This window comes from Lipophrys pholis, assembly GCF_963383615.2.
Source record: "Lipophrys pholis genome assembly, chromosome: 22".
Lineage (NCBI taxonomy): Eukaryota > Metazoa > Chordata > Actinopteri > Blenniiformes > Blenniidae > Lipophrys > Lipophrys pholis.
In genome coordinates, this window is record NC_137644.1 from 17052026 (window position 1) to 17077604 (window position 25579).

General features: G+C 42.0%; 1 protein-coding gene across 1 annotated transcript in view; it reads left to right on the forward strand.

Annotated features, from left to right (window-relative positions):
• exoc4 (exocyst complex component 4) overlaps window positions 1–25579 on the forward strand; it is a 118356-nt gene that overhangs the window by 30240 nt on the left and 62537 nt on the right. Inside the window, exon 11 of the mRNA XM_080492038.1 lies at window positions 11921–12017. Coding sequence (XP_080348164.1) covers window positions 11921–12017 — 97 coding nt within the window. The remainder of the gene's footprint in view (window positions 1–11920; window positions 12018–25579) is intronic.

Genomic DNA, 25579 nt, shown 5'->3' on the forward strand with positions numbered 1-25579 from the left:
TGTCTTTTCGGAAGAAAGCCTGAGTAAAACCCTCAAAGACGCGCAGTGGAAACGTGCAAACGCCACACAAAAAGGCTCCTTCGCTCGAACCGTGTATAATCTGGTAGTGCAAGCCACTCCACTGTTTTCCATTAATAACAGATAAGATCTGATTGTTGAGACAAATATGATAATTATTGGCATACGTTTCACACAAGAAAAATGTCATGATGGTAATGAACACATAATTTTACATATTCATACCCTCTATATCCACTGCTGACGTATTGTGTCTCTTCTATAATTTCTATATGATCACATTAATATAAAATCCATTACTTGCCCTGAGAGGTTCCGATATTTCATACGTCTTTGTACCCACTTCCTCTGTAAGTAAAAGATCAGAGCGGCAGTGTTAATGTAGAATATCTAATGGTTGTGCAACCCATCCACACTCACATGTCTTTAATGGCTTTGAAATTAATCTGTAATATCTGTAATTTATGTCTCCCCAGTGTTGTATGGACCTGCCATATATCATTACACGCACGCACACAGCTACACGGTCGCTTATTCACATGCCTCACAGACACATGCAAACACACTGGGGGTCTTAATTGCTTGGATTCTCATCTTGTATGCTTCAATTAATCCAATGCTTCATCTAAAGACTTTATTACGGCTCCATATGTAGCCACATCTGGAATTTGTGATGGGAATGTATGTAGTGAGACTACCAATTGGAAAACTTGTATAGTGTTCACACACATATATATATATATATACATATATATATATATATATATATATATATAAGATCATCCGCCGTCTGTCGGCATGTGTATATAGTGTATTCGGGTTTGCCTGTATCTGCTGTAAAGGCACTACTTCAAGATCAAAAGCCCCCTTCCAGATTCGATCACATTCTCCATGAATAAATGATGAAAATAACAATTTTCCAGCTATAGAAGTGTTACCGTCCCTGCCCCCCCCCCCCCCAATATTCCTCTGCCTGTCTTTTACATCCTCTCCCCCTGCTTTCTTTTATTGCCTCTTTGTTGTGTGTAGGCATCGGAAGAGCCCAGTGGTCATCTGGGAGGTGAAGTGTGAATATATCTCAATAACTACTCCTGTCTAGCAGGCCGCTGTAATGCATTTACAGCCTTTTTTTTGATTTTATTTCTCTTTGTGTCACCGCCGTTCATTGTGTTTTGTGCGATATTGCCTGGCCCCGGGGCACATTTGAAGTGACAGCCCCCCCCCCCCCCCCCCCCCATTTTCTTCATGTTTGCTGTACACAAAGCCCGTCTATCGCCACTCGCTTGCCCCGGACACGCAAGGAAACAAACACACACACACTTTAAACTTAGCAATTTCACAGCAGGCGCGTGCCCGTACTCCCAACTCCCTCACCTCTGACCTCCCCCCTCCACTCCGAAGACGTATTCATAATCAACCCGGGTCCAAGTCTATTTCACACATTCCCTGTTTTTTCTTTTGATATTCAAATAGGCTTGTTCACAGTGTGTCTGGCTAAAGAAAACAGTCTGGCTTGAGTCTCCCCACGCAAGCAATCTAGTTACAAACCGCTCGTCTTCTACCCAGCCCTTAATAACTAATGCTAAAGTCCGAGGCTGAGAAGAAAAGCCTGTGTTGTATTAGGGGGCTTCTTGTTTATGTATTATTGCATCTGATTCCCCGGACGGCGAGTGGAGGCAACAAAAGGAGCAGAAGGAAAGCGGACGAGGTGACCAGAAGTGGTGTTCCTTGTCGAGCTGATTTGTACGCTACAATGCGGAGGGGAGGGAGAAGAGGTGCAAATGGAAAAATGTCTAGCGGGAGACGCGAGCGCGGAGGTGAGGCTGGGCGGGGCCGTCAGATGTTGAAATCCATGGGTGTACTTAAGTGCGTCTGTGTTGATGGGCCAGCGGTAACCAACACAAGCTCTGTGCGATCTCACACCCAACGAGATGGTGATTCGCTGGAAATGTGTTTTTTGCAGGAACGTTTTTCGACCACGCATAATTCGCCACCGTCATTCACTGAAAAACGGGAAAAACGACAGTATTGCACCGTGTCTAATTCATGGTTTCCAGGCGGAGCCCGATTCTGAGGCCAACAAACGTGACTCCACGCCTCAAACGGCCCCTCTGATCAATTTTTATTTTCAAATCACTGGCTTGCCTTTTCAATTATTCTTTTTCCAATCATTCTTTCTCTTCATTTGTTGGCAGCTTCCAAGGATAATGGTTGTTCACTTGTCTCTGGTCGTGATCGATTCTTGACTCTCGCTGACCTTGCGATTATAATTTATCATATTCCTAAATGGAACCTTTGATGGAATTGAACCTTTGTCGATGCAAAAATCAATAAATATTATAGGATTATGACGGCAGAATGTCGGAGGCACCTGCTTCGCCGCTTATTGATGCCTAGAACTCTCATTTTTAATTCCTTCCTTCCTTGGCTGGCCTTTTTCCTTGACAACGATGCTCCATCATGATTTCATTCTCGTCTTTCTTGGTGTTGTTACTGTTAAGTTTCTGTGGTCCTTTGCTTTTTCCACGATTGAGAATTTAATACACGCTCCATTCGAACGCGTGGGTGTCCAAACATGGAAGACTGGGTAAACAAATCATAAGCAAATTAAATTCTGTCAACTGCATGTATGCGCAACACTGACCCACTGTAAGTAAATGTCAATTGAATTTGAATAAATCAGAATAAATGTATGATATTTATAATACTGTGGATTTCAGGGACGATTGCATAAACTGTGACCTGATGGCTCTCGGTTCGTGTGTTCAACCAGCAACAGTTTTATTTGATCGCATTGGATTTCCTTTTAAAATGGTTTATGATTTAATTGCAAGTCCTCAGAAACTCAAAATCAGACACCATGTGCTTTGAAACAGACCTTTTTTTTTTTTATTAAACAGTTTTTCTTTTCTTGGCTCCAAAACCTGAGTAACATTCATGAGGTTGATTAAATTTGCTGGCATGAATGGTAGATTAAAATATATATTACATTTACAAGAATGATAAGTAGGAAGTTTTAGAAACATTTGAAACGTTACTATTAACAGCTAATATACCTTTTATTTTTATTTTTTTACTTGATCATTTATAAATCAGTCTTTGATATACTTCTAAATTTGGGTGTTTCATCCTTGACTGTTGTTTATAAGACTATTTCATGATTGATAAATATTAATTCATACAAAACAAAGGGAGTCTGACCAAAGTGACATATTTCAAAATGTTTTTAAAAAGCTTTTGTCATCCTGTGGTCACATTCTTCACACCAACTAGTACTCATGTCCTGATTTATGTCAGTGTAATGTAAACTAAAAAGTAGTTTTGAAGAAACTAGGAAACTCTGGTCAGTTTCCTGAAAAAAGATCAAATGCGCCACTGGTTTTTTTTGGGGAAACAGACAGACGAATGAGAAAATATTGATTACGTTGATAATTTTCTGTTCTTTGTACAGAATAATAACTTCCCTCTGTCTTTCAAAGTACCCTTCATAAAGCCATTACTCCCAGTGGAACACCACCGACTGAGCTGAGCTGACACATCAATGACTGATGGAGGCTGTCGTAGTCACCAGATGCGTGGGTGTGGGTCTGCCGCAAGTTTGCATGCCAAGTTATGTCATACGTGACATGTACGACATGCTGTACTTGAGTGACACGTCTACTCCAGACGCGGAGTTGTGTACATTAGAAGAACATCACTTGCAAATGACGGGTTTTCCCTCCTGCATCAGTGGCAGACCTTTATGAATGGCTTTGTTCCAGCAGCGGCAGCATAACTGGGTCTGCAGATAAAATCCCAGGTACTTCTGTTACCTGACAGGCTATTACTGTGAAAAGTGTTTATTTGTGTTCTCCGTGAAAGCAGGAAAAGGACATATCTGCATATTGTGAAAAACAGGCGCACATACACTGCAGATGTCTTCTCTATCAGTGGTTATTTTGTATCTGTTTGGACTCATCATGTTCAATTTGGCTTTTACATCAGGAAGGTAGATAATACTGGTTAAAACAACATCGGAGACTGTTACCGTCCCTCCTCGTCTCCTTCTCATCCATGACTTACGCACAATAGCGCACACGCGACTGCACAGTGTTGGATCTGCAGACGACAAGCGGTTGAATTACAGTAGTTCTGTTACTGAAATTAGAGTCGAGCGTGGACACGGGAGTGGAAAATGAACTGTGGTTGGTAACAATAATGTTCACTTTTGTTCTGTGGTGTACATCCCCGAACCTCCGTTTCCAGCTCTGATGGACAGAAACATGATAATGGATAACAGATTGCATGCAGTTATTTTACCCCCTGAAATGTATTTACTTGTAATATCTTGTATAGTCGACCATGAGCATTTTTAATTAATCCCCCCCCCCCCCCCGAAGATTACTGAAGCTCAGGAGACAAACCACTTGTAAATCAAAGTGACACCTGTAATGAGAGAGTGTCCACATGAAACATTCCACTGATGTGATGATGGCAGTTAAACTAATATAGCTAAACAGTCATTGTGTGCTGATTGCAGAGATTGTGTTAGTTTCTTATTGGCTGTCATTATGATTGACGGGTTCACCTGAGTTTCCCAGAGAAGGGCTGCAGCGGGGTTTCAAGTTCATTACAGAGTTAACACGGAAAGACAAATAGACCTTTCGACCAGCTTATGTGACAATGTCATGACACTCACTGTTATTGTCCATCTACTCGTGCACGTGCAGAACTATTTACTGCGCCAGTGGTGCACATGTGCAGGAGCAGCGTTTCAGAACATTTGCAATTTCCTCCATCGACTCGGGAGGCGGAGTCGCAGCGTTTTTTGAAAAGTTCCACCTTGGAAGCTGTTTGCTGAGGTAACTGCTAAAAAATAATCAGCTCTTCATTTTCAGAATCACAAATGTACCCATTTTAGCCATTTTCTGATCAATTTCTATATTATGCATTTATTAGTAAATAGAGGAAGCAATTGGAAGAGGTACAAAAGACTTTGAGGACCAACGAAAGCACTAATGTTTTCCTCTACGCCGAAACCGCGTACATCATGCACACTGAAAACTGAAAACTTACACCAGACATCAGTCATTTTCCACGTGAAGATCGAATGCTGGCAGGATTTTGTGAAAACAGGGTTTCCCTCTGCTGAACACACTGGCCTCAGAGGGTAGAGATCCCCCCCACAACACTCCTGAAACTTCAACATGGCCCAGTCGACATTGATGCCCTGTGTCTTCAGACGGTCCTTGTTTCTCACTGAAACTTTGCTCTTCCTCGGCCTTCTGGCCTCGGCCTGCTGCCGCTGGCTGATGAATGTTTTCAGTATTCATAGTTTATTATTCTTCCTTCACTCTATTAGCCTCCCTTTTTTTCACCTCATTTGTCAATGTCGTAACAATTATCGGCCCTTTTAAAGATACTTTGCTGTGACATTATGCAACAATATACTATGAAGTCAGTATGTTAATGAGCTTTGAAGGGTCACTTTTGATTGAAGACGTAACAAGACAATATCTGTCTTAATTTTAAAGATACACATTATGACTTTTTCAATAATCTCTGCACTTCTGAAGTGTTTTCATCTTTCAGAATGACTTCACACAGAAAGGACTTATGAGGTGACAGTGGTAACCACTACGCCGCTGGGAGGCCCAGGTTCAATAACTGGAGGCGGAATATTTTCTAAGACCATTCAAATTTCATACATGCCAACGATGCATACATAAATAATGGAAAATGGATCGCGGTTAGAAAATGGAATCTCGAGCAAACACTGCGATGAGGAGGGATTCAGAGGACAACAGAGGGAGAATAGAACAAGGTTGTAATAGTTTACACAGTGCAGACATTTAATCAGACAGAAAGAGCTTGGTGTATTTTCCCACCCTCGGACTAATTTTAATCAGCATCGGACGTGCCATTACTGCCGGCTTTGACTGTCACCTCTCTGTTTACTTTTAATCTCAGACTTGCTGATTGGAGAAGATGGAGGGAAGAACAAATGAGAAAAAAGGATGAAAAGAGAAAGGGTGAAGGAAAGGCATGTTGGACTTTTAGGCCGTAAAGACCTTGGCATCTGACATTGGCATAAGATAATAAATACGAGCACATTAGTCGGATTCCCTGCATGTAAGAAGTTCCTCCATTAAAGAAGGCAGCGTGCTGCCTGCTGCCCCGCTGAGTCTGATCAAAGATGTGACTGGACTTCTGGGTGGGTATTTCTTGCAGGTTTTCAAACACATACTCGCGCAAGATCTCGCTTTTTCTGGTGCAAACAAAGTCTTTAAACTTGCATGTCCACCCTATACGAGGGCTCCAAACACAGCCGCTTTCATTTTCTGAGCTTTTATTGGCTTTTACTCGCCCAAATCAAGGCTCGGCAGGATCAAAGTGGTACAAACCTCTTTCAGTAAGATTTATGATTTTTTATATATATATAATAGATAAGCTTACTGTACATTTTTTTCCTAGTGATTAATATGTCTGAAGTACTCAATCTTCTACACCCGCTCTATCCAAGTTAGGTTTGCAGGGAGTTGGAACCGATCGCCTCCAACTGTTGCAGGAAGTTATCATCATGGAAAAGGTATTATTGTTTACTCGGGTTGTAAATAAAGTTCTTTGATTACAGGGCTTCGATCTCTACCATCACATATCCACATGTCAGTAGGTTGATCACCTCGTAAAGCCGCTTCGTCACCGTGGTGTTGGTTGTGTTTTCCAAATCATGCAGGAAGTCGACGTGTTCATGAGGCAGAAACATGTTTTTATCTGGTTTCATACCTTATTCTACTCCGTGTTCAGGATTTAGCTGACAACAGCCCCCCCCCCCCCCCCCCCCCCCCCCCAACAGCTGGCAGGTTGGAAGACTGCTCTGACATTGCTAAAGTTTGAAAGACAAACAACATACATCGTTTGCAATTAATATTCATTCCACCACTGGAGTGAATTGTTTTTCTATTACGACTGACAGATGTGAATTCATTAAAATCAAGACCACGGAGACACATTGTACGCCACAGTGACACTTTTAATAATTAATCCCACTCAATTTACACCTGAATTTATTTATGCGATAATTTATTTATACCATTTATTCTCGGCTGTGTGAAGGATCTGGTCTCCAGGTTGGTGGAGCGGCAGATACCATTTCATCAATTTAATTTTAATAATAGAAGGCTCTCATTAAGACCCAATCAGACATGAAGACAGCCTGAGTGGAAAGGGACGCCCACACTTGACCAGAGATTCATGCATTATTGACACGGGAAACCGATCTTATTAGATCGGTTTCGACTCCGTAAATATGCAGCCGCCGACTGCCCGCCGGTTTTCTTTGCAAGCCCTGCACACACATTTTAAATACATCTGATTTGTACATGCAGGAAATTTTCTGAATTGATCACTCCCAAACTAATTTCCATAGTGCAGCGGCTACAGACAAATGGGGCCATTGAGGGTGAAAATTGGATTATCCTGTATATTTCTTTCTATTTGCACAATTTAACTGGAAATGTGCAGCGCTGGCTCGCGGCACAGATTTAGGGCCTCAATCATCAGGAAAGCGTTGCCTCACTCAACTCGCGTTGCCGAGCATTTGCTATACTTTCTATAGAAAAATGTGGATATTGCAGAATTCTTCTCGTTAAATTGCAGGTTCGGTAATTATATGTGTGCTTGAAATAATAACGGCAAATGCTTTGGTTTGAGAGTGTTTTTTTATTTTCCTGTGTGGGACACGACTGTGAATCCACGGCACCAGTCACTCCTGCAGTAATCACAGGATCCACAGGACTTTTGTACTGGATTACACTTTACATAATGTGCATCTGTAGTTATTCAACTTTTCTTTTTATTAGATGTATGGAAGTCATAAACACAATTCATTGTAAGTTCGGGGGGGTTTTTTGGACTGATATATATGTTTGAATTTTAAAACAGCGATTGATAGTCATCTCCTTGATGATATCTGACGTTATAAACAACAAAAGATGTATTTTTCTTCTTTAGTAATAACATACAGATGTCATATTTCTCTAAAGGGATGAAAAAAATCATAAAAAGTAGACGGGTTACAGAGTCAGAGTTTTTTGAGATTCATAAACTATCAATTAAAAACAAACTAAATAGTTAACTAATAGAAAAATACTTTTTTTTTGCTACCAAAAACAAGCATGGATGTACAGATGCAAACAACCCAGAAAGACCTAATACAGCTTGGACTGTATACATTTGTGCAAAAAATATGCAAATACCACGTAATGCACGACGACCAATTAGAAATATGATCAATAAAGTTGTAGCCACACAATTGTGATAAAAAAAATCAAATGATTTTGTTTTGTTTTGCGAATGCTCTTTTAGTCTTTTTTTGTTTTTGTATAACTTTGTTTTTCATTTCTTTTTCGAAATGAATGTTTTATTGAAATGTTTTGCCTTTTGAGCCCTTTAATATGGGCACAACTTGTTGTTTTCTTGAGCAAAGAAATTCCTTCAATTCAAGTCAAACGCACTATAAGTGTTCAGAAGAATCTTCAGGCAAAACTAGAGAATAATGAGTCCCTCCACAAACTGCTGTGTTGGCCACTGTCATCCTGACCGCACAGGCACACGCAGATTTACACTCAAGGACACAAAAAAAAAGAAGATTGAAACCACTCGGAAATGAGGGATTATGACCGTTCCAGCGCGCATCTGTCTTTCCTCACCTCGTCTTCTCTCGCAGATATGTACTAGAAAGACGCCGGGCTTGGGGGATGCACGAGTGTGTTAAAGAAGGCGTCACACGTTCATTCTTTGCCTGCCTAAATCTGGGCATGGCTGGAATTCATCACAGGATCAAACCCATTTCTCATCAAACCCAGGAAAGTGTAGCTAATGCAATTTCACTAAGTCACTGCCTGACTTGATTAGATGTGGGCTGGAGAGTGCAGGGTAAGACGCCACGGGGGTCTGGGCGGGTGTCATTGTGCGAGTGTGTTTAAGCACACGGTGTCTATGTGGTTTCGGGTTTGAGCCACTTATTTCCGGCTCTCCTCGACCCCTCGCAGCGTTGTCAGCGCCTTGATGTGTGTTTCAAGCCGTTGTACCGTATGTGTCGGCGTAAGAGTATCTGTGCCTGTCTGCTTGTGCCCCTGTAATTCAGGTTATTTATTTATTTTCTTATGGATAGTAGTGTGTCATGTCTGCTTAGCTGTGTGTGTTGCTGATGGAGCGGTGGCTCTCCAGGGGGATTTCAGGCAGATTTGCCCACATTAGAATGTGTCACTTCTTCCTTTCCAGTTTTCACTTGCCATCCCACTGGGCACGCCGCCTCCTCCTCCACACACACACACACACACACACCCCCACACACACCCCTTCGCACTAATCTTGGGTCAGACCACACACCACAAGCAACGTGGTTTACAGATACGTCGCTCAACAAAAAAAAACAAAAAAAACACCAGAGGCATAAGACACATCCAATCACACTTTAAAATCATAATTTCACACTTAGCGTTGAGTGAGGGCTGGCAGCAGTTTGGGGGCATCCTGACCTGAAAACGGAGCCACCCTGTCACGTCGAGACAACTTTGAGAAATATCATGCATATTAATGCACCCCTGTTTAATATTCATCAGTGCCATGCTCTGTTGGCAGCTGGTCCCAGACCCCATGGATCAATGAGGTCTCTTCCTCGCTCCTTTGTCTGACACGGATGCAGATGTTTAGAGCATGAAATTAAATTGGTCACCGTCATCGGGAACACATACATGGTAGTCTATTTAGTGTGTGTGCGCTTTTGGGTTTCTGTGTGTGTGCGCGCGTGTGTTTTTTTGGCACGTTTACCAGTTAGACATGGACCTTGGAGCAAACAAGTCAACGCTAACTTTCTCAGGAGTCCGTGACGTGTTGATGTCATTCATGGGAACTTGAGTATTTGCAATCTAGCGACAATGAAACAAAAAGTTTAGCCCGGTCTCCCCACATTTGCGATCATCGAGAAGAAATAAAGTGGAAACAGAGTGAGACAAACAGATAGAAGATATGATTGAGCAAAAGGGGGGGGGTGTTGGCGGCAGCTTTGTTTAGGAGCCTGTAATTGAGTCGTAATTGAATTGGCACCAGAGGAAGGATGAATGGATGGAGAGAGAGCGTGAGTGACTTGGACCTCCAGCTCTGTCTCCACTTAGCAACAAGACTGTGGACTCACTGCACAGGGCAACAGATCTGAATCAGATACCTTTGATTTGAAAGTTTTGCATGGCTTGAAAGCTTCCATTTTTCATTTTAATGAAAATACAGACCGATGTCGCCCGTGCTTTTCAAATGAAACTTGTTCTATTAGAAATGTACTGTACTATGGAGCCCTGCACAGGCAACAATAGGGTGATATGCATTTGAATGCAAGGCTAGGCGGGCTTCACAGGTAATGCGGAACAGGCATCCGCGCCGCGCCGAGTCGTCCTTTGTATTATGGTGCGCGAGCTTTCGCAAGGTCATATTCAACATTGGAATGAAACGGAGGAAAACAGTGGACTGAGGGCTTTGTGCCAAACCGAAAACCGTTTCAGGACATCACACATCGACACACACACACATTTTCAAAACCCCACCAAAGCTGCTGAGATCACCTTCTTGTTTGATTTCTCTCCGCTGTTTTCACTTTATTTACTTGATGTGCTTAACCTCGCATCTCGACCAAATTTCCACCGAGCCAGAACACAACATTACAGGAACCCGCGGTCTGCATGTTGAGAGTGGTATTCTTTCAGAGGTTTCTCCCACAGGATGTGAATTAATGATTCGAATCTTAAAAGTAATTCAGTGCGCTGTCTGTTTTGTTGTGCTCTCATGAATGCACCCGCTGTTGGACTTAATCAAATCGAGAAATTCTAACTCGATATCCTTGCTTGAATGTTGCGACTTTGCCGGCCTGGCTCCTCTTTCTTCTCGTTGGTAGACCTATCGCAGGATCGCACCACCCGAATCCCTTGTTAGACGTGCGCGCTCGCATTCATGCGTAATATCCTTTCAAAACATTTGTACATGAGTGCGCACACAGACGGAGCACACAGACAATCCTTTTGCGCCACAGTTTGCCATATTGACAACGACTCACAATTTCTTCTCTATCAATTATATTGATTACTTCAGGATGAGCGGAGGTAATGAGCTTCGGTGTACTTTCTCTCCCCTGTGATCTCCCCCTTTCCCCCATTGGCAGCAACCTACCCCCCCCCCCCCCCCCCCCCCCCCCCCCCCCCCCCCCCCCCACCCCCTCCCCCGGGGCGTTACATGGCAATGATTTTCTGATTAACCCTGTTAGCTGTGGGGCTCACCCACGCAGTGACGCGGGGCCACGGACGGATGCGAGCGCGCGGGATGCATTTAGATTCAGTGATAGCGAGCCGCGCTGATTGAATGATGCATCTACATTACAGCCGACGGTGTGCACCTGTGAGGGTTGATGAAGCTGTTTATAGGACCGCATCGTTTTATCTCACGCCGTAAATAATCATGTCGCACTGTAAAAAGTGACCTCGCGATGTTTGCGCCGCACTCCGAGCCAAGGACAAAGCATACAGGGCTGTTTGTGCCTCTCCTCCAACATTTGCAACATGAGTCTGACTTAAAATGGCTTACATTGGAGGAAAAAAAAAAAGCTGTATTCCAAGAATATAACTGCCAATTTGTTGGATCAGGGTGTTATACTACCTTGAAATAAGACCCTTGGTTAATTGGTGGAAAACGTGTCAAAATTGTGACACTTGTTTCAGTATGCAACAGCAGATATCTTCTGAATGTCTTGCAGTTAATTTGCATTTGTCTATTTAACACATTATGCTGTTTAAGCTCCTCTATGGCAACACCGCTGTGTATACACTTCTGTTTTGACATGTTTGATTAAACTCAGGTCCTGTACCCTGTGTTCCAGGCGGTGCTGATGACAACCTGATTGAAGGAGGAGAGATGAAGTTTGTTTGTAAGCCGGGAGCGAGGAACATCACTGTGATCTTCCAGCCTCTTCTCAGGTACTCTTAACAATACACTGAACATCCACAGCATGGCAGATAGTATCAAAATTTCATGACTCATGAGATTGGAGCAGGTCTAACGAGCTTTATTCTCTATATACAAGACAGGGAAAACAGTTGGTAACGGGAACACAATCAGAGGGGCTACAGTACTTGTCAGTGCAAAAAAGCTGATAAAGACCATTCAGAGTACATGAAACCAAGGATAGATTGGCGATACACGACAGAAGGCATGCTTCTTAAGTGCCACAGGGAGTAGGAAGTTAAACAAAGTGGACATCATTAAGTAAAGAGAGCTGCAATCAGCATACAAGGGGACAAAACTCCTGAAATGACATGGATGGTGTGTACACAAATCACCATGAGAAAAACATAAACGCCCCTAAATACCCCCCCCCCCCCCCCCCCCCCCCGACAGTCAAGCCAAAGAGAGAAATTAGTTCTCCAAATCGGATGAGTGAACTGCCTCTTTTTGCCTTTTTACATTTTGAAATAGAGACGAGTCAGTAATGCAAAGGAAATGATTCAACTGAGCTACTGGCAAGATTGTAATGTTCATATTAGAATGCTCCACACGAGTGGAAAAAGCACCATATTGGTGCTTCTGGAACGTGTGACATCAGGAGTTTCACAGCACGTCTGGCAAACAGTGACGTCAAACCTAATTGAATGTGATCGGAAATAAGTAAATTAAGAGCAAAATCAGCTGTTCTTACTGGAATATATAGATATATATTTTTTTTTAAATCCCATTAACTTTCGAAGATATATTTAAAAGCTCCTCACCCATATGTCTGTGCAGGCCAGTCCAAACACACGAAGCCCAGGACATGAGTCAGTACCAGTAAAATGTAAAGCTAATTGTGTTATACTGCCACTGAGTGACCAAGTATTGATTTCAGTCCTTTTAATGTTCAGTGGGACGTCGTAAATCACACATGATGTCATATATTGTAGCCTCAGTTCAAAATGTTTGTTGATATCAACCGGGAACTGGCATCGACTGCCACACTCGCTTTTATTTCCCATTAAATTGTGACTATTCTGACGGGCCGCCTTTGTCACGATGCTCCGTGCGTCTGGTACTTTTGTATACAGTGAGACACTCCCAGCAGAGTGGCGTAAATCTAATAGTGAAACAGTTTAATTGAATTGGCCTTCATGCAGTGATGCATTACCTTCAAAGATCCATTAAAGAGAGATGTTTTCCACTTCCACACCATGGAGAATGACACATCATTTTAATGCACCAATCAGCAGCATGGACAGTACAAAACAACTGCTTGTTTATTTTGATATTTCTCAGGTGTGGAGGAAACTAAATGAGTCACTGCATGTTGAATGAATCACATTACATCTTATTAGATACATCCCCATAACTGTCATTGTTTTCACATAACTATTTGCTTTAAATCGGCTTCAACTCGAGTAGGATTGCTCTTGTTTGTGTGTTGAAGTGATACTGTGTACGTGGATGCTATTTTTTTCTTCCCTCCTTTTCCTGGAAGTTGCTTGTGTGTTTGCATCCCTTTGGCTCCGCCATGGCCTTGAATCTCTCCCTTGGTCTCTCTTCCTTCCCTCTTTTTCATTTGTATTTTTGTTTCCCTCTCTGACACACACTGACATGCACTCCCTGTTCACCACCGCACCGGCCAAGCTTTTGTCTGAACAAATGACCAAAAATAAAACGGTGACTAGTTCTCTGCCTACCTCTCCCATGTTGTCTGTAATGGTTCATATCAATCAAAGCAAACTGCCTTGAACACGGGCCTCCTCTCCCTCTCCCTCACTGCAACCTGGCCTCTCCAGACTTCGAGTGCCAATGGAGCACTGTTGCTTGCAGATGGTTTTCTAATGGCAGGGCTCTGGCACTGGGCTGATGGATGACTACACCTCCTGCAGCCAGCCATGCAGCTCATGGCAGCTTTAATGACAAAAGCAGTTTGGGGGGGGGGGGGGGGTGCAGTACAGGAAATCAGTAGCAATGCGTGGGAGACGAGACAACTGGATCTTAATGCTTGATTGAAATGATTTTTTTTTTGTTTTTATTTTTTTGCATTGAGTTTTATTTTGTTCTCTTCTAAATCAAGTCGAGTTGTTTCCCTCAAAACAATGTGATTTCGTTTTTACTTTCAGTGGTGGCCTTGTGACTGCAAGTTCAGGGTTTGAATTCAACTGGGGGGGGTTACGCGAGGCAGGGCATGCAGCGTTTCCGTTTTCCGTTGTTGTGGCGCAGAGTATATTTGATTTAAAAATTCAGCTCCCCAGTTCATTGTCACTTTTCAGTTTCACTTCACGCCATTCAAATTCAGTTTTTCAATTCAATCTCTTGGGCCACATATTTGGAACCTGGTGTCAAGTGAAGTCCCTGTGGGCCGACGTGACCAAAAACAAAACACAAAAAATCAAATAAGAAAAGAAACAAAATAACTAAAACGGCTGCCCAAAAAACCCAAAACAGAATACAAACAACCCCCCCCCCCCCATAAACCCCGGGAAAATGAAAGAATTTTTTACAGTTTGAACAAGTGTGATTTACAAAACAAAATAAAAACAGGAATTAGTCAATTTGTCTCTTACAACAACAACACAGTGTGTTCTGGATCCTCTTGAAGAACCTGCGGATCCTCTTTCTTATTCCCTTGAAACGTCCAGTGGAGAAACGATGGCTACAAAGTCACTCTTGGTCTCGGAGAGCTCAGAGACGTCTTCTGCTCCCGATTCATCAGCGCTCTCAAAGGATTCCTCCTCAAGAAGGTCCTCGTCACTGAGTTCTGAGACGGTAACAAAGTCGCTAAAGGTGTCAGAGAGCTCAGACATGCCAGAGTCCGAGTCCTCGGCGGCCTGATGGGAGCTGCTGCCGATTTCTTCTGGCTCCTCCAGTGGAAACACACTTATTTCGTCCTCCAAGGACTACTCTGCGGGTCCTGCTGCCGGGAGGACATTGCGATAAAAGTGTGTTCCAGCGCTGCACGGGGGGGGTCAGTCTCTGCTCATGGTCGACATGCAAAAGCCCCTTGAGCAGGTCGATCAAAGCCTTCCTGTCCTCCAGCTCAGCGTCATCCGGGACTGGAAATTTCTGCATTAAGAAACAAAGTCAGGTCACTGGATCGGCTCGGAGACGGATCACAAACTGAGAGGCCATTTACACGACAGCGGCGCTCGGAGAAAATCCCACAAGTTTATCAACCAAATGTTCTCTTTTCCAACGCAAAATTGACACAAATGCAGTAATCATTGCTTGTCAATGGTGTGTTGGTTTCCGTCAGCTTTCTGAATGACCAAATAGGAGTTATTTCTCACTGAGTTCTCACAGAATTAATACAATTATGCTTTAAGTTTTTATTCTTCCTTCAATTTTTCAATTCAAAGGCTGATTAAAAATAAAACTACTTGCCAATTACATCTGAGGCTCCATTAAAGCATCTTACAATAGAGTGTATTTTGTTAAGGATTTAACTTCATATGGATGGTTGGGCTTGTTTTGTAATTTCTTTAGTTTTCAAGAAATCACAAATAAAGCTCATGTTTTTGCTTCCGATCTTCGTCAAATTGGCACGTGTGAAACAAACTCTGCTTAACTTGTTGAATCCGGAGCACGCCGTCTTATTAAAAGTTCTATAAATTGTTGATGTGCGTCACATCTTCTTAAAGTTGACTCTCCGCTCTTACAGTTCATGGTTGAGTGAAACAGTGCGTCTGCGAGAGAAGAGTCTGCAGCTTAGAGATTGACAGCGAGCGCTTGCGGGGGAGCAGTGGGAGAAGGACGACAGTACGAGCGATGAAAGAAATGAAGAGCAGATAGAGAGCGAGATGACAGGGGAAGGACACGAGTGCGCCGCCTCCCACCGCTGAAGCCTGTGGTGAAGACGACATACACCATGATGCTGCACTAATTTCACACCGTCATTAACTCCCCTCCTGAGCAGCACAGGCAGACCAAGACAATTGGAACGCGCAGGACGTAGAGGTGAAATGGGGGTATATTCAAATAAGTTTTCGTCGAGTGAATTAACAGAAAATGCAAAGTTCAACCCCAAGGCTCCGAGTCAAATGAAAAGCGTTGTTTTTGTATTTCCATTTCAGAAAAGTTTCGCATTTTTTCCAGCAACGTTTTGAAAAAGAATTACACAGCAATGACAGAAAAGATAAAAACTATGTAGTTGGCATGTTGGGTCACTAGTAGGTGCTGTTTTGTGTTGTTGTAATGAAACAACACAAACATGCATGCAGAAAACAATACACTATAAAAAATTAACAATGGAGAGTAAATGGGCATTTGCATGGACAGACGACAACGTTGGATTGTTATTACGGTGACTCTCAACTATAAAACTACCAAGTCACAAGAGAATATGGACTGGGGGTCGTTTCACAAGGCCGCCATTGTTGTTATTGTCCATCTACACATGCATTGGTCGTGGTGTGCATGAGCAGTAGCAGCGTTTTTGCTGGAGAATTGTGATTAATACTTTCTAAATAGAGACTCTTCTCATGTCCGTCATAGAAAATAAGGTGCTTTTATGCTGTAGTATTCTTTCATTAATGTTGAAAGTCAGAAAAAAGATTAAAAACGTATTGAAAGGTAAATATGTAACTTACTTTTACATTATACATTCAATAGAACAGAACTAAAATGGCTCCAGAAAGCTGCTTTATACCATATAATCTTCTTTTTTTTTTTTCTGTGAAAGTTCACTTCTACACAATTTTACTATTGATACTTCCAGAACCTGACGCTCTCATAATGTCGATGAAAAATACATATTCTGCAAATGCTTTTATGTTTCGTCTCGGTCAAAATGATTTCATTTTCAAGAGAAAAAAATTAAATGTGCCACCAATGTGTTAGACTCCTCCTCAGTGTAGATCACCATGTACATACTGTATGTTTGCCTGTCATCACAGTATAGATGCCTGCTGGCAAAATGACATGTGTTGGTTCTGTTCTGTAGCATAAAAGCCAGCTTTGTGCTAAAGAATGATAAACTGAAGCTTTTGAACCAAACTGTGATTAAGAAGTCATTGTTGAGATCAAATCACGCCAAAGTAGTGTTTATTGTTGCCCCGTGTGACCTCTTAAAATACGGCAATTTTCAGTGTAACAGACGAGACAATAGCAAAAGATTATTTGTGTTTGGACTCTGTTCTTTATTTAGTCAGACAGCAGCTTAGTAATTGCTGGTGCAGAATACACTGACATCTGCAGTCAACCTCAAAGAGGTGTCTGTACGTAGGCTATTCAAATGCACCGTGGACGTCTTGTCTTAAGTCTGACTCATATATACACTGCACAGCTCTGGCAGCCCTTGCTCTCTTTTCTAATCTTTTCCTCACTTGTTCGGGAGGATTTTCCTTCAGTAAACAGCACCCTCTGTCTCCCTCTCTTTTTCTAACTCGCACCCATTAAAACTCGGAGCATAGTTTGGAGTCGGGCGGGGGGGGGGTTTTACACTGGAAAGGTCAGAGAGAAAGGGAGACGGAGATAAAGCAGGCAGAAGAAAGAGAGCAACAACAGAGAGCGAGAGAGAGAGAGAGAGAGAGAGGAGCAGCAGATGTGAGGCAATAAGAGAAAAAACACAGAACAAGAAACGGGCAGATGGGATGAGAATAGACTGATTTAAGACGGAGGAATCAAAGAGAATGCACACCAGTAGAAAGACTGCATCGACGCGGGGTGCTGTGTTTGCTTGCTTTGAATTCAAGTTTTTAATGTGTTTGCAGACATCAGAACTGCATGAATAGGTTCCAATACATGGATAGAAAAGCAGAATGAGAGTAGACTGATCCCGAGGCGCCATTTGTGCAATTTAGAATTAAAGAAGGTTCATTCATTATGGAATTGGCCAGTTGTCATTTCAGGTTGTCATCGTTTTGACTCCGTTGCTTCTTCAAATTAAAAGTCCTCATAACATTAGCCCGTTATAAAGGGAGTTCAGAGGAAGGGTGTGCAAATTGAATGGCACAGCAGACTATATGAATGGCACTACCACTCATTTAGATAGCTGACAGAGCTCAGAATAGCACATGAGACATTATCTCCAGGGTCAATCCAAGAAATGCGAACAATGTGGTAATTTGATAATAGTCGAGTCCTTTGGCAGACATCTTGTCTGAATTATTCTCTATAATATTCTGATTTGAGGAGGTACAGCAACATGTGGGCCGACATGTCAGTAGGTTTTAAATTAAATTTAATATGCGTCTACGTCAGGTTTGGCCACTCAAAGTTACATAAAGTTAGTGTCTTCCAATACATTTGATTTGAAAGAAACCACACATTTCTATATCTTTTTAGTACACGGTCACAGATATAGAGTATTAAAGCTGCGATAAAGGTAAACGTGCTGTGACCTTGAGGTCCAGTAATTTGCCACAGGAGCTGCATTATTGTAGATAGTACCATGGGGTGCAGGAAACCTCCTGCTGCGCAGCCACTTATGGCAGTGTCATTGTCCCAGAGGCAGAAAATACATGAAAAGCACTACAACTTGCAGGATGAATAATTGTAGTTGACTGTAGAGACTGTTGCTCATTAGGAAATAATGTAATAATGCATGTAGAGATGACAAATCCACCAAAGAAATTTAAATACACATAAAAAAAGAGGACGTCAACAGGATGTTGCACCAGCTTGCTAAAATCTGTCAGGTGCGCCTACCTGTCACCGGCTGCAGCACTGCTGTATCTTTATTCGTTTATCTCTGTGATGCCCTCTTCACAGGACAACACACACACACACACACACACACACACACACACACACACACACACACGATCACACATATTGCAAATAACACTGCCGGTTTTATCGCTTTCCAAAAAATTGCAACTTCAGGCAGTTTCTTGAAAGGTGTAGACTTTTCAGTCTGAACCTTGCGGTTCTTTGTAAAGACAAACATACATATTGTTGGCATGACACACACACACAGACACACAGACACACACACACACACACACACACACACACACACACACACACACACACGCACACACGCACACACACAGTAGATATTGTGCAGGAGATTAGATTCGTCATTGCAGGGGTCTTTTCTCTGGCTATAGAAGGTGGATAAACTCTTTGATTGTGTTTATCCATCCCGTAATGGAATCAGACCCGGTTCCCAGGGCAACCTGTCCAACAGACTCGTGTGAAGCAGAGAGTCGTCAGCCGGAGCTTAAAGGGGTCTAGTTTGTCTGAACGCCCAGCAGTCGACTTCGTATGAAGTCGGCTTTAGGGATCCCCAGGGTGTTTGGTCTGTATTGGGGAAGAATGGTGGATACAGGGAATTGCCTGGTTAGATAAGAAGTAAAATTGTATAACAACATAAAGACATTCACTTTTCTATATATATATATATATATATATATATAAGTACATTTTGGTTTGCTGACACACTGACATGTTAATAGATCGTTGAACCTTGTCCAAATGACTTGGCCCGTAATCATACAGAACAGATATTCACACAGTCATGCTGTACCCTTCAATGTCATCCCCCCATAGTGCACAGTGTTCTATGATTGGCTGCGTTGGAAAGAGATTAGATTGTATTGCCAGCAGATTTTAAGCTTGTGCTTGTATCTGGGTCTATTGTGGTATGGAACAATAAGTCAAAAGAAAGACTCCATTTTTGGGGAGGAGTGTTTAGATAATTCAATTAAGCCTTATATGGCGTTTCAGACCTGTTGCTATGACAGGACAGAAGCAGGAGGACGGAATGCCCTTAATACTCATGGAGAAAAAAATGCCAGACAGAGCTGCTGCCAAGAGGACGGTTCTCAAACCACAAAGGAAGAGTTGTTTGTTTGTTTAGTTTTTTTTAGCCATGTGCCGCTTTCATCATCTCATCTCTTCATCACTCCTCTGCTTGTCATCTGTCATTTCCTGCAATATTAAGGGGGTTTAATCTGACCAAACAAACATAGTAAAACATTACAGAGCTCCACTACAAATTAGAAATTAAATCCAACGGGGGGAAATTTAGCTGATATAAATATAGCACTGTACTCCGAGTCTCTGATCTTCTTCTGTCCTCTGAGCCATCTCAAGGTGAAGACAGATTGCCGAAGATGGGTGATTTACAGATATTCTTTTGTTCCGGTCCCCCACCTTCCGGCAATTCTTTTTTTTTTTTTTTTTCACCCTTTTGAATCCGGCCACAGTTGTGTGTCTTTTCCTCTTTCCATTCGTCTATCCCCTGACAACATGAGCTGCCACTCTGCGTTACTGTCACATGAGCGAGTGCCAGCCCCCACATCACAGCAGCCTTTGATTGGCCAGGCCTTTCCAGGTCGGCGAGTGGCTGCCTGATAATAACCTTGTTTGATTGCTGGAGCAGAGATGTAATTGATTGATCTGCTCGCCCTGTCTGGGGCTCGGCTTCTGAAGTAGCCTCGTGTGTGGGTGTGCGAGTATTGAAGGTGTGTGTGTGTGTGTGTGTGGGGGGGGTTGGATTGTTTGAGCGGAGCTCCAGATAAGCATACATGCACACATATCTCCACTCACCATGCAGATCACACACAGATGTTTACCAACGCCTTTCTCCGATTGTAGAAGACAGTCTGTGTGGGCAACAGAGGTGTGCAAATGAGGGATGATGCATCAGGAGTTTTTTTTTTTTTTTTCTTTTTTTAAACTCTTCCCAGCACATCTGCCCTGTGCAACTCTCTAAACAAACCCCACCGTCGAATCAACAAGTCATTAAACCTCATTAAAATTCTCCAACTCCCTCTGAAAGGATTGTTTGCGATTTCCTAATTGGTGGTTACATAAGTTAGTCCATCTTTTCTGCATAGTTAATTATTTTCAAGGATAGATGGCCTCATCTGGATGCAGCATTTAATCCAATAGGGGTTAAACAGACTCCAGACAGTTCAAAGAGACAGTGTTTCACCGTTGATAATTGGAGTTGGGGAATGTTTGTCCTTAATGTGTGTATATGTGGTTAAAGTCAAGGTCTGCAGGCTAACAGAGGCCATGATTTGTGTTTCTGTGTGGGTTTACATTGTCAATTTTCCTCCTCCAACTAATTTGCCTGCTTTAATTTGTTCTAGACCGTCCACATAATGACCATATTTGACTCATGTCGCACTCGGTATACGAATAGAAGCAAAATATAAGCCCGTTGTTGGACAGAGGGTTTATTTGCAGCCCTTGTCTTCAATTTGAACGAGCGCAATTTGACTCTGCTTGTGCTCATCTTTCTGCAGTTTTGAAGTACGATTTTTGTGTTGGTGACTCCGGATCAGTCGATAATTTAGCTCAGACCTGAAGGTAACCAAATATGACTCACCCTGTGCCCAAAGTGAATCCTCTTTTTGCTGTGAGGTGTCTGAAAAACCAAGGATTGCACATATTTAAACAAGAGGATCCATATCTCTCCCCTCGGTAATGGTTTGAACCTCGACCATGCCGGAGTCATGGTGTGCCCATTGAGTGTTCACCTAGTGGAAAAGTCAAACTGGCAGGCTGACTGAGCCTGTCTCGCCTCACCTCATCTCACACAAGGTTACTTAGTGCTAAAAGGTTATTAATTCAAATACCTACATGTGACACGGTGATCGTCATGCCTTTGAGGTCTCGAAATCCTTTCTTAGAAAACAAAAATCAATGCGCTTGCTGATCAAATCACTTCAGATGTTATCCAAAGCAGCCTAAGCCCATTTTGTACCTCTGCTTCGCCCAATCTGCTCTCCCGTTTGGCACTCCAGGAACTGAAGCATGGGCAGTGAAGAAATAGAAACACTTTTGCAATGAGGTGTTACAAGCCTTCCTCGAGGGTTGACGGCTCGTAAAGCAGTTCATGCTCAGCATAGCCCCGTCTGCCTGCGAGTGGCCGTGCCTCTCAAACGGTTTGGCTAACTGCATTACATCCACCCAAAATAGAGCGAAAATCCACAACAGTAGAGATCGAAAGGGGAATTTCTACCAGAATAGGATATAACAGGCTCTAAGAAAGGAATAAACAACAGAAGGGAGGCGGGAAGCGAGGAGGGAAAAGGCAAAAATCCATTATGTTTGATGATGGTGTCTCACCCTGGCAGCAAATGCTGGTGGAAATACCCTGTGAAATGACATTAGGGGCATCTTGTAATGTGATTTCTGCTATGTGTGAATATGAGATTTCTAATGGATCTGAGCACATTAGAGCAGTCTTTATCTGTAGTATTTATTCCCCCCTGGTTTCAAATGCAATTTGCTAAGTACGACATTTCACTCTGCTTGAGCTCAGCAGCTTTCTGGCTAGAAGGGATGTGGGGGAGGATTGTATTGCTTTTTGTTGTTTTATTTTTTATTTTTTATTCCTTATTAAGGGGCAAAGGGGTTCTTCATAAAGTCATACAATTTGTGACCAATCGATGTATGATGGGAAAAGCAATTTGAGTGCAGAAGATTCTCTGTATGCGAGTTTGTTCATCTTTAATCCTTAAATTTAGTTTGAAATTGATAGTTTAGACATTTACCATGTCATTTTCCATCCGTACATTTTATGTCTGAACAGAATTGTTTTGATTCCTGATGTCGAAAAAGCAGTAATCTCAATGTTCTGTTACACATAAACAAATATTTAGCTGTAAACTCAAGTGTAAGTTTGATTAATATTGGAAAATATATATTGGCTTCTTTGTTGGAGATATTTTTTGTCTTCCTAAAAGTTTTATGAACATTAAAAAAGCATATTTTGCTGTCTGTCTAAAGGTGAGTATTAACAATTCTCCAAATGTTACCCTATTATACTTTGCTTAAATCATTGATATGGATAAAAATGCATGTTTTATATTGCTTTTTGTGTTGTTTCAAACCATACATTTGATTTGGCAGACTTGTATTACTGTTTTTGAATCCATACTTTAGATGCAGGTGCCTGAAAAGAATTACATTTTGCACCAAAAATTTATTTCAAGATACTTATCAGCAAAATCATGCAGTAATGTTGGCCACATCTGTGATTGGTGCGATACTCTGATTGCCACATGGAACTGCTGCTTTCAATCTGTCCACTTTCCTGGGCAACTTCTTCAATGCATTTTCTTTTCTCAACAAAACTGTTAAACAATTCATGAAATTACTCTCAACTGTTGTATATCACACGGAAGCACGGTTTGCCTCAAGTGTTGGACGACCCTGGTTGACTTTCAGTCATTCCTGTGTGAAGTTTGCATTTACTCGCTGTACTTGGTTGCTCGTTACGTTAATTGTCTATTCTAAGAAGATAGTCTGTGTTGAACCTTTCACCCCTCGTTTAGAAGATTCATGGGTGGATGAATGAAAGGATTGAAAGTACACAACCGACTTCTTGTTGTTTTTTTTCCCAGGCTTGTTGCAATAAAGACAAACTGATTTCTAGTCATTGCAAAAGCAAGTCTTTATACTTTGCATTTTCTTTTAGGAAAGTTTTTCCTTAACAGTTTTATGCCAAATAAGACCTTTTGTGACACCGACTGCTTTACATTCTAAAAAAAAAAAAAAAAAAAAGGTTAATGACAGCTGTTCTTCTTCACTTTTCCTCAGACCCTAATATCTGTTTCTGACTGATTAGGGTCACGGCTTCACTGATGAGCGTGAACATCTACATGTTCCTGCCAGCATTTCTGCTAAATTGTCCCAAATCAGCCAATATGGTGCACTCCAAGCTCTCTGCAGGCTTAATGAGGTAGATTAAGAAGGAAGTCGTTTAACCCCTGCCTGTGACACACACACACACACACACACACACACACACACACACACACACACACACACACACACACACACACACACACGCACACACGCACGCACATGTTTTTTTGCACAAGCTCAGTCGAGCTGGGCATATCCACTCATCACAACCAAACAAGCATGAGCACACAGGCACGCACACGCGCTGTAACCACCTCACCTCCACCCTGCATTTCAGGAGATAGGAGATGGAGCGAGGCCATTATGCAAATGTCAGGTGTCAAGTGTAAATGAGATCGGAGGGATGAGTAACAGAAGTATTGAATATCACACCGGCTCCCTTGGCAACAGCGCCAAGGTAATGAGAGCATTCCAGGATGTAGGCTGGCAAAAAGCCTTCGTTACACCGCGAGATAGAGCAAGAAAGACGGAATAAAGTCCAGTGGATATATGATCTGAGGAAGGCTTGAAACCGATACCACCGCCTCATTCAGCCTTGGAATGCAAACGCAATTTATACTGCTGTTAATATGCAGAAAATGATAAGCAAGGTAAAGCTTGCGCGCTAAAAATATTGACATTTTCTATAAGAGAATTCAAATGTTTGTGTCGTCCTTGAGTTTTTATCATCTGCCTTCCCAGTCTCTTTTTATGTTAGTTTTATGTCTGTTATTGCCTCCGTTTCTGTACTGTGTCTGTAGCTCTCGGCTGTTTACTGGTTATTATGACTCGTATATTGCCTAATCCCTTTTTTCTTTGTCTCTGCATCTCTTTCTCTCCCTGGCTCATTTACTGCTCTCCCTTGCCTCCCTGTAAATATAACAAACATACAATTTACTTGGGAATTACATAAATCCCACTGTACAACCACTGGTTTATTAATGGATTTTGTTCAGAAAAACAACAACAAAAAAACGGAGAAATGACAGGAATGTTAAAGTTGAACCTGGAGTTGTCACATTTTTGCTTTTTGAAAGCGGCTAACATACAAAGAAAGCGTTTTCTCTTTTGAAGCCTCCCGCTTCATTAAAAGGCATCACAGTATTTACCAACCTGCTCGGGGAGAATTCCTGGGCTTGTCTTTGTTGTTTAATGTGGAATTTACCAGACCGAAGGCAACTAAGGTGAACCGTACAGCATGAAGTGAAGTGATGCAGTTTGAAAAACAGCATAACCATCATAATGTTGTATTCTACTATCCTCTTACCTATGCCATGACTATGGTAATCTTCTGACTGCTTCTTCAGCTGATCAGTGAAAGCAGGGGTCCATGAGCCAAAACCGGCCCGCAAGATCCTTATATTTATATAATTCAATATTTTCATCACGTATCCTCTGCCCCACAACAAACAAAAACTTTAAAGTATAAAATTTAAACGTTATTATGGCATTATTTTACTGCTCCAGCCCAGTCAAGATAGCACTGGGCTGAATGTGGCCCCTGAACTGAAAATCTGCGAATGCAGTGGCACCTTTGTGTAGTATATACCCCAAACTTTACCCTATTTTATATCAAAAACAAACATGGATTATCTCGTTTGTGAAATAACCAAACATATTAATAGATCTATTGAATTACATAAAAAAAGATTTCTATGAGCCCATAATGTCGGAAGACAAATCCCTCACACTATGTCTTTGCAAAAAGAAACTAGTATGAATAGAAATGTGATTGTGAAAGACCAAATTTAGTCCTGCAATACCAGAATTCTTGTAGGTTTTAATCTGTCCTTTCATACACTTAACCATACCTTCATGTTTAATGTTAACCTCACTACATCCTGGCTAAGCTGACAGTGTATTACAGGGCAAGACACAAAGCCGTACAATCATAAACATTCATTTTCAGGGGCAGTTAGAGCGTTACATATGCATGTTTTTGGGGCTCGACAAGGAA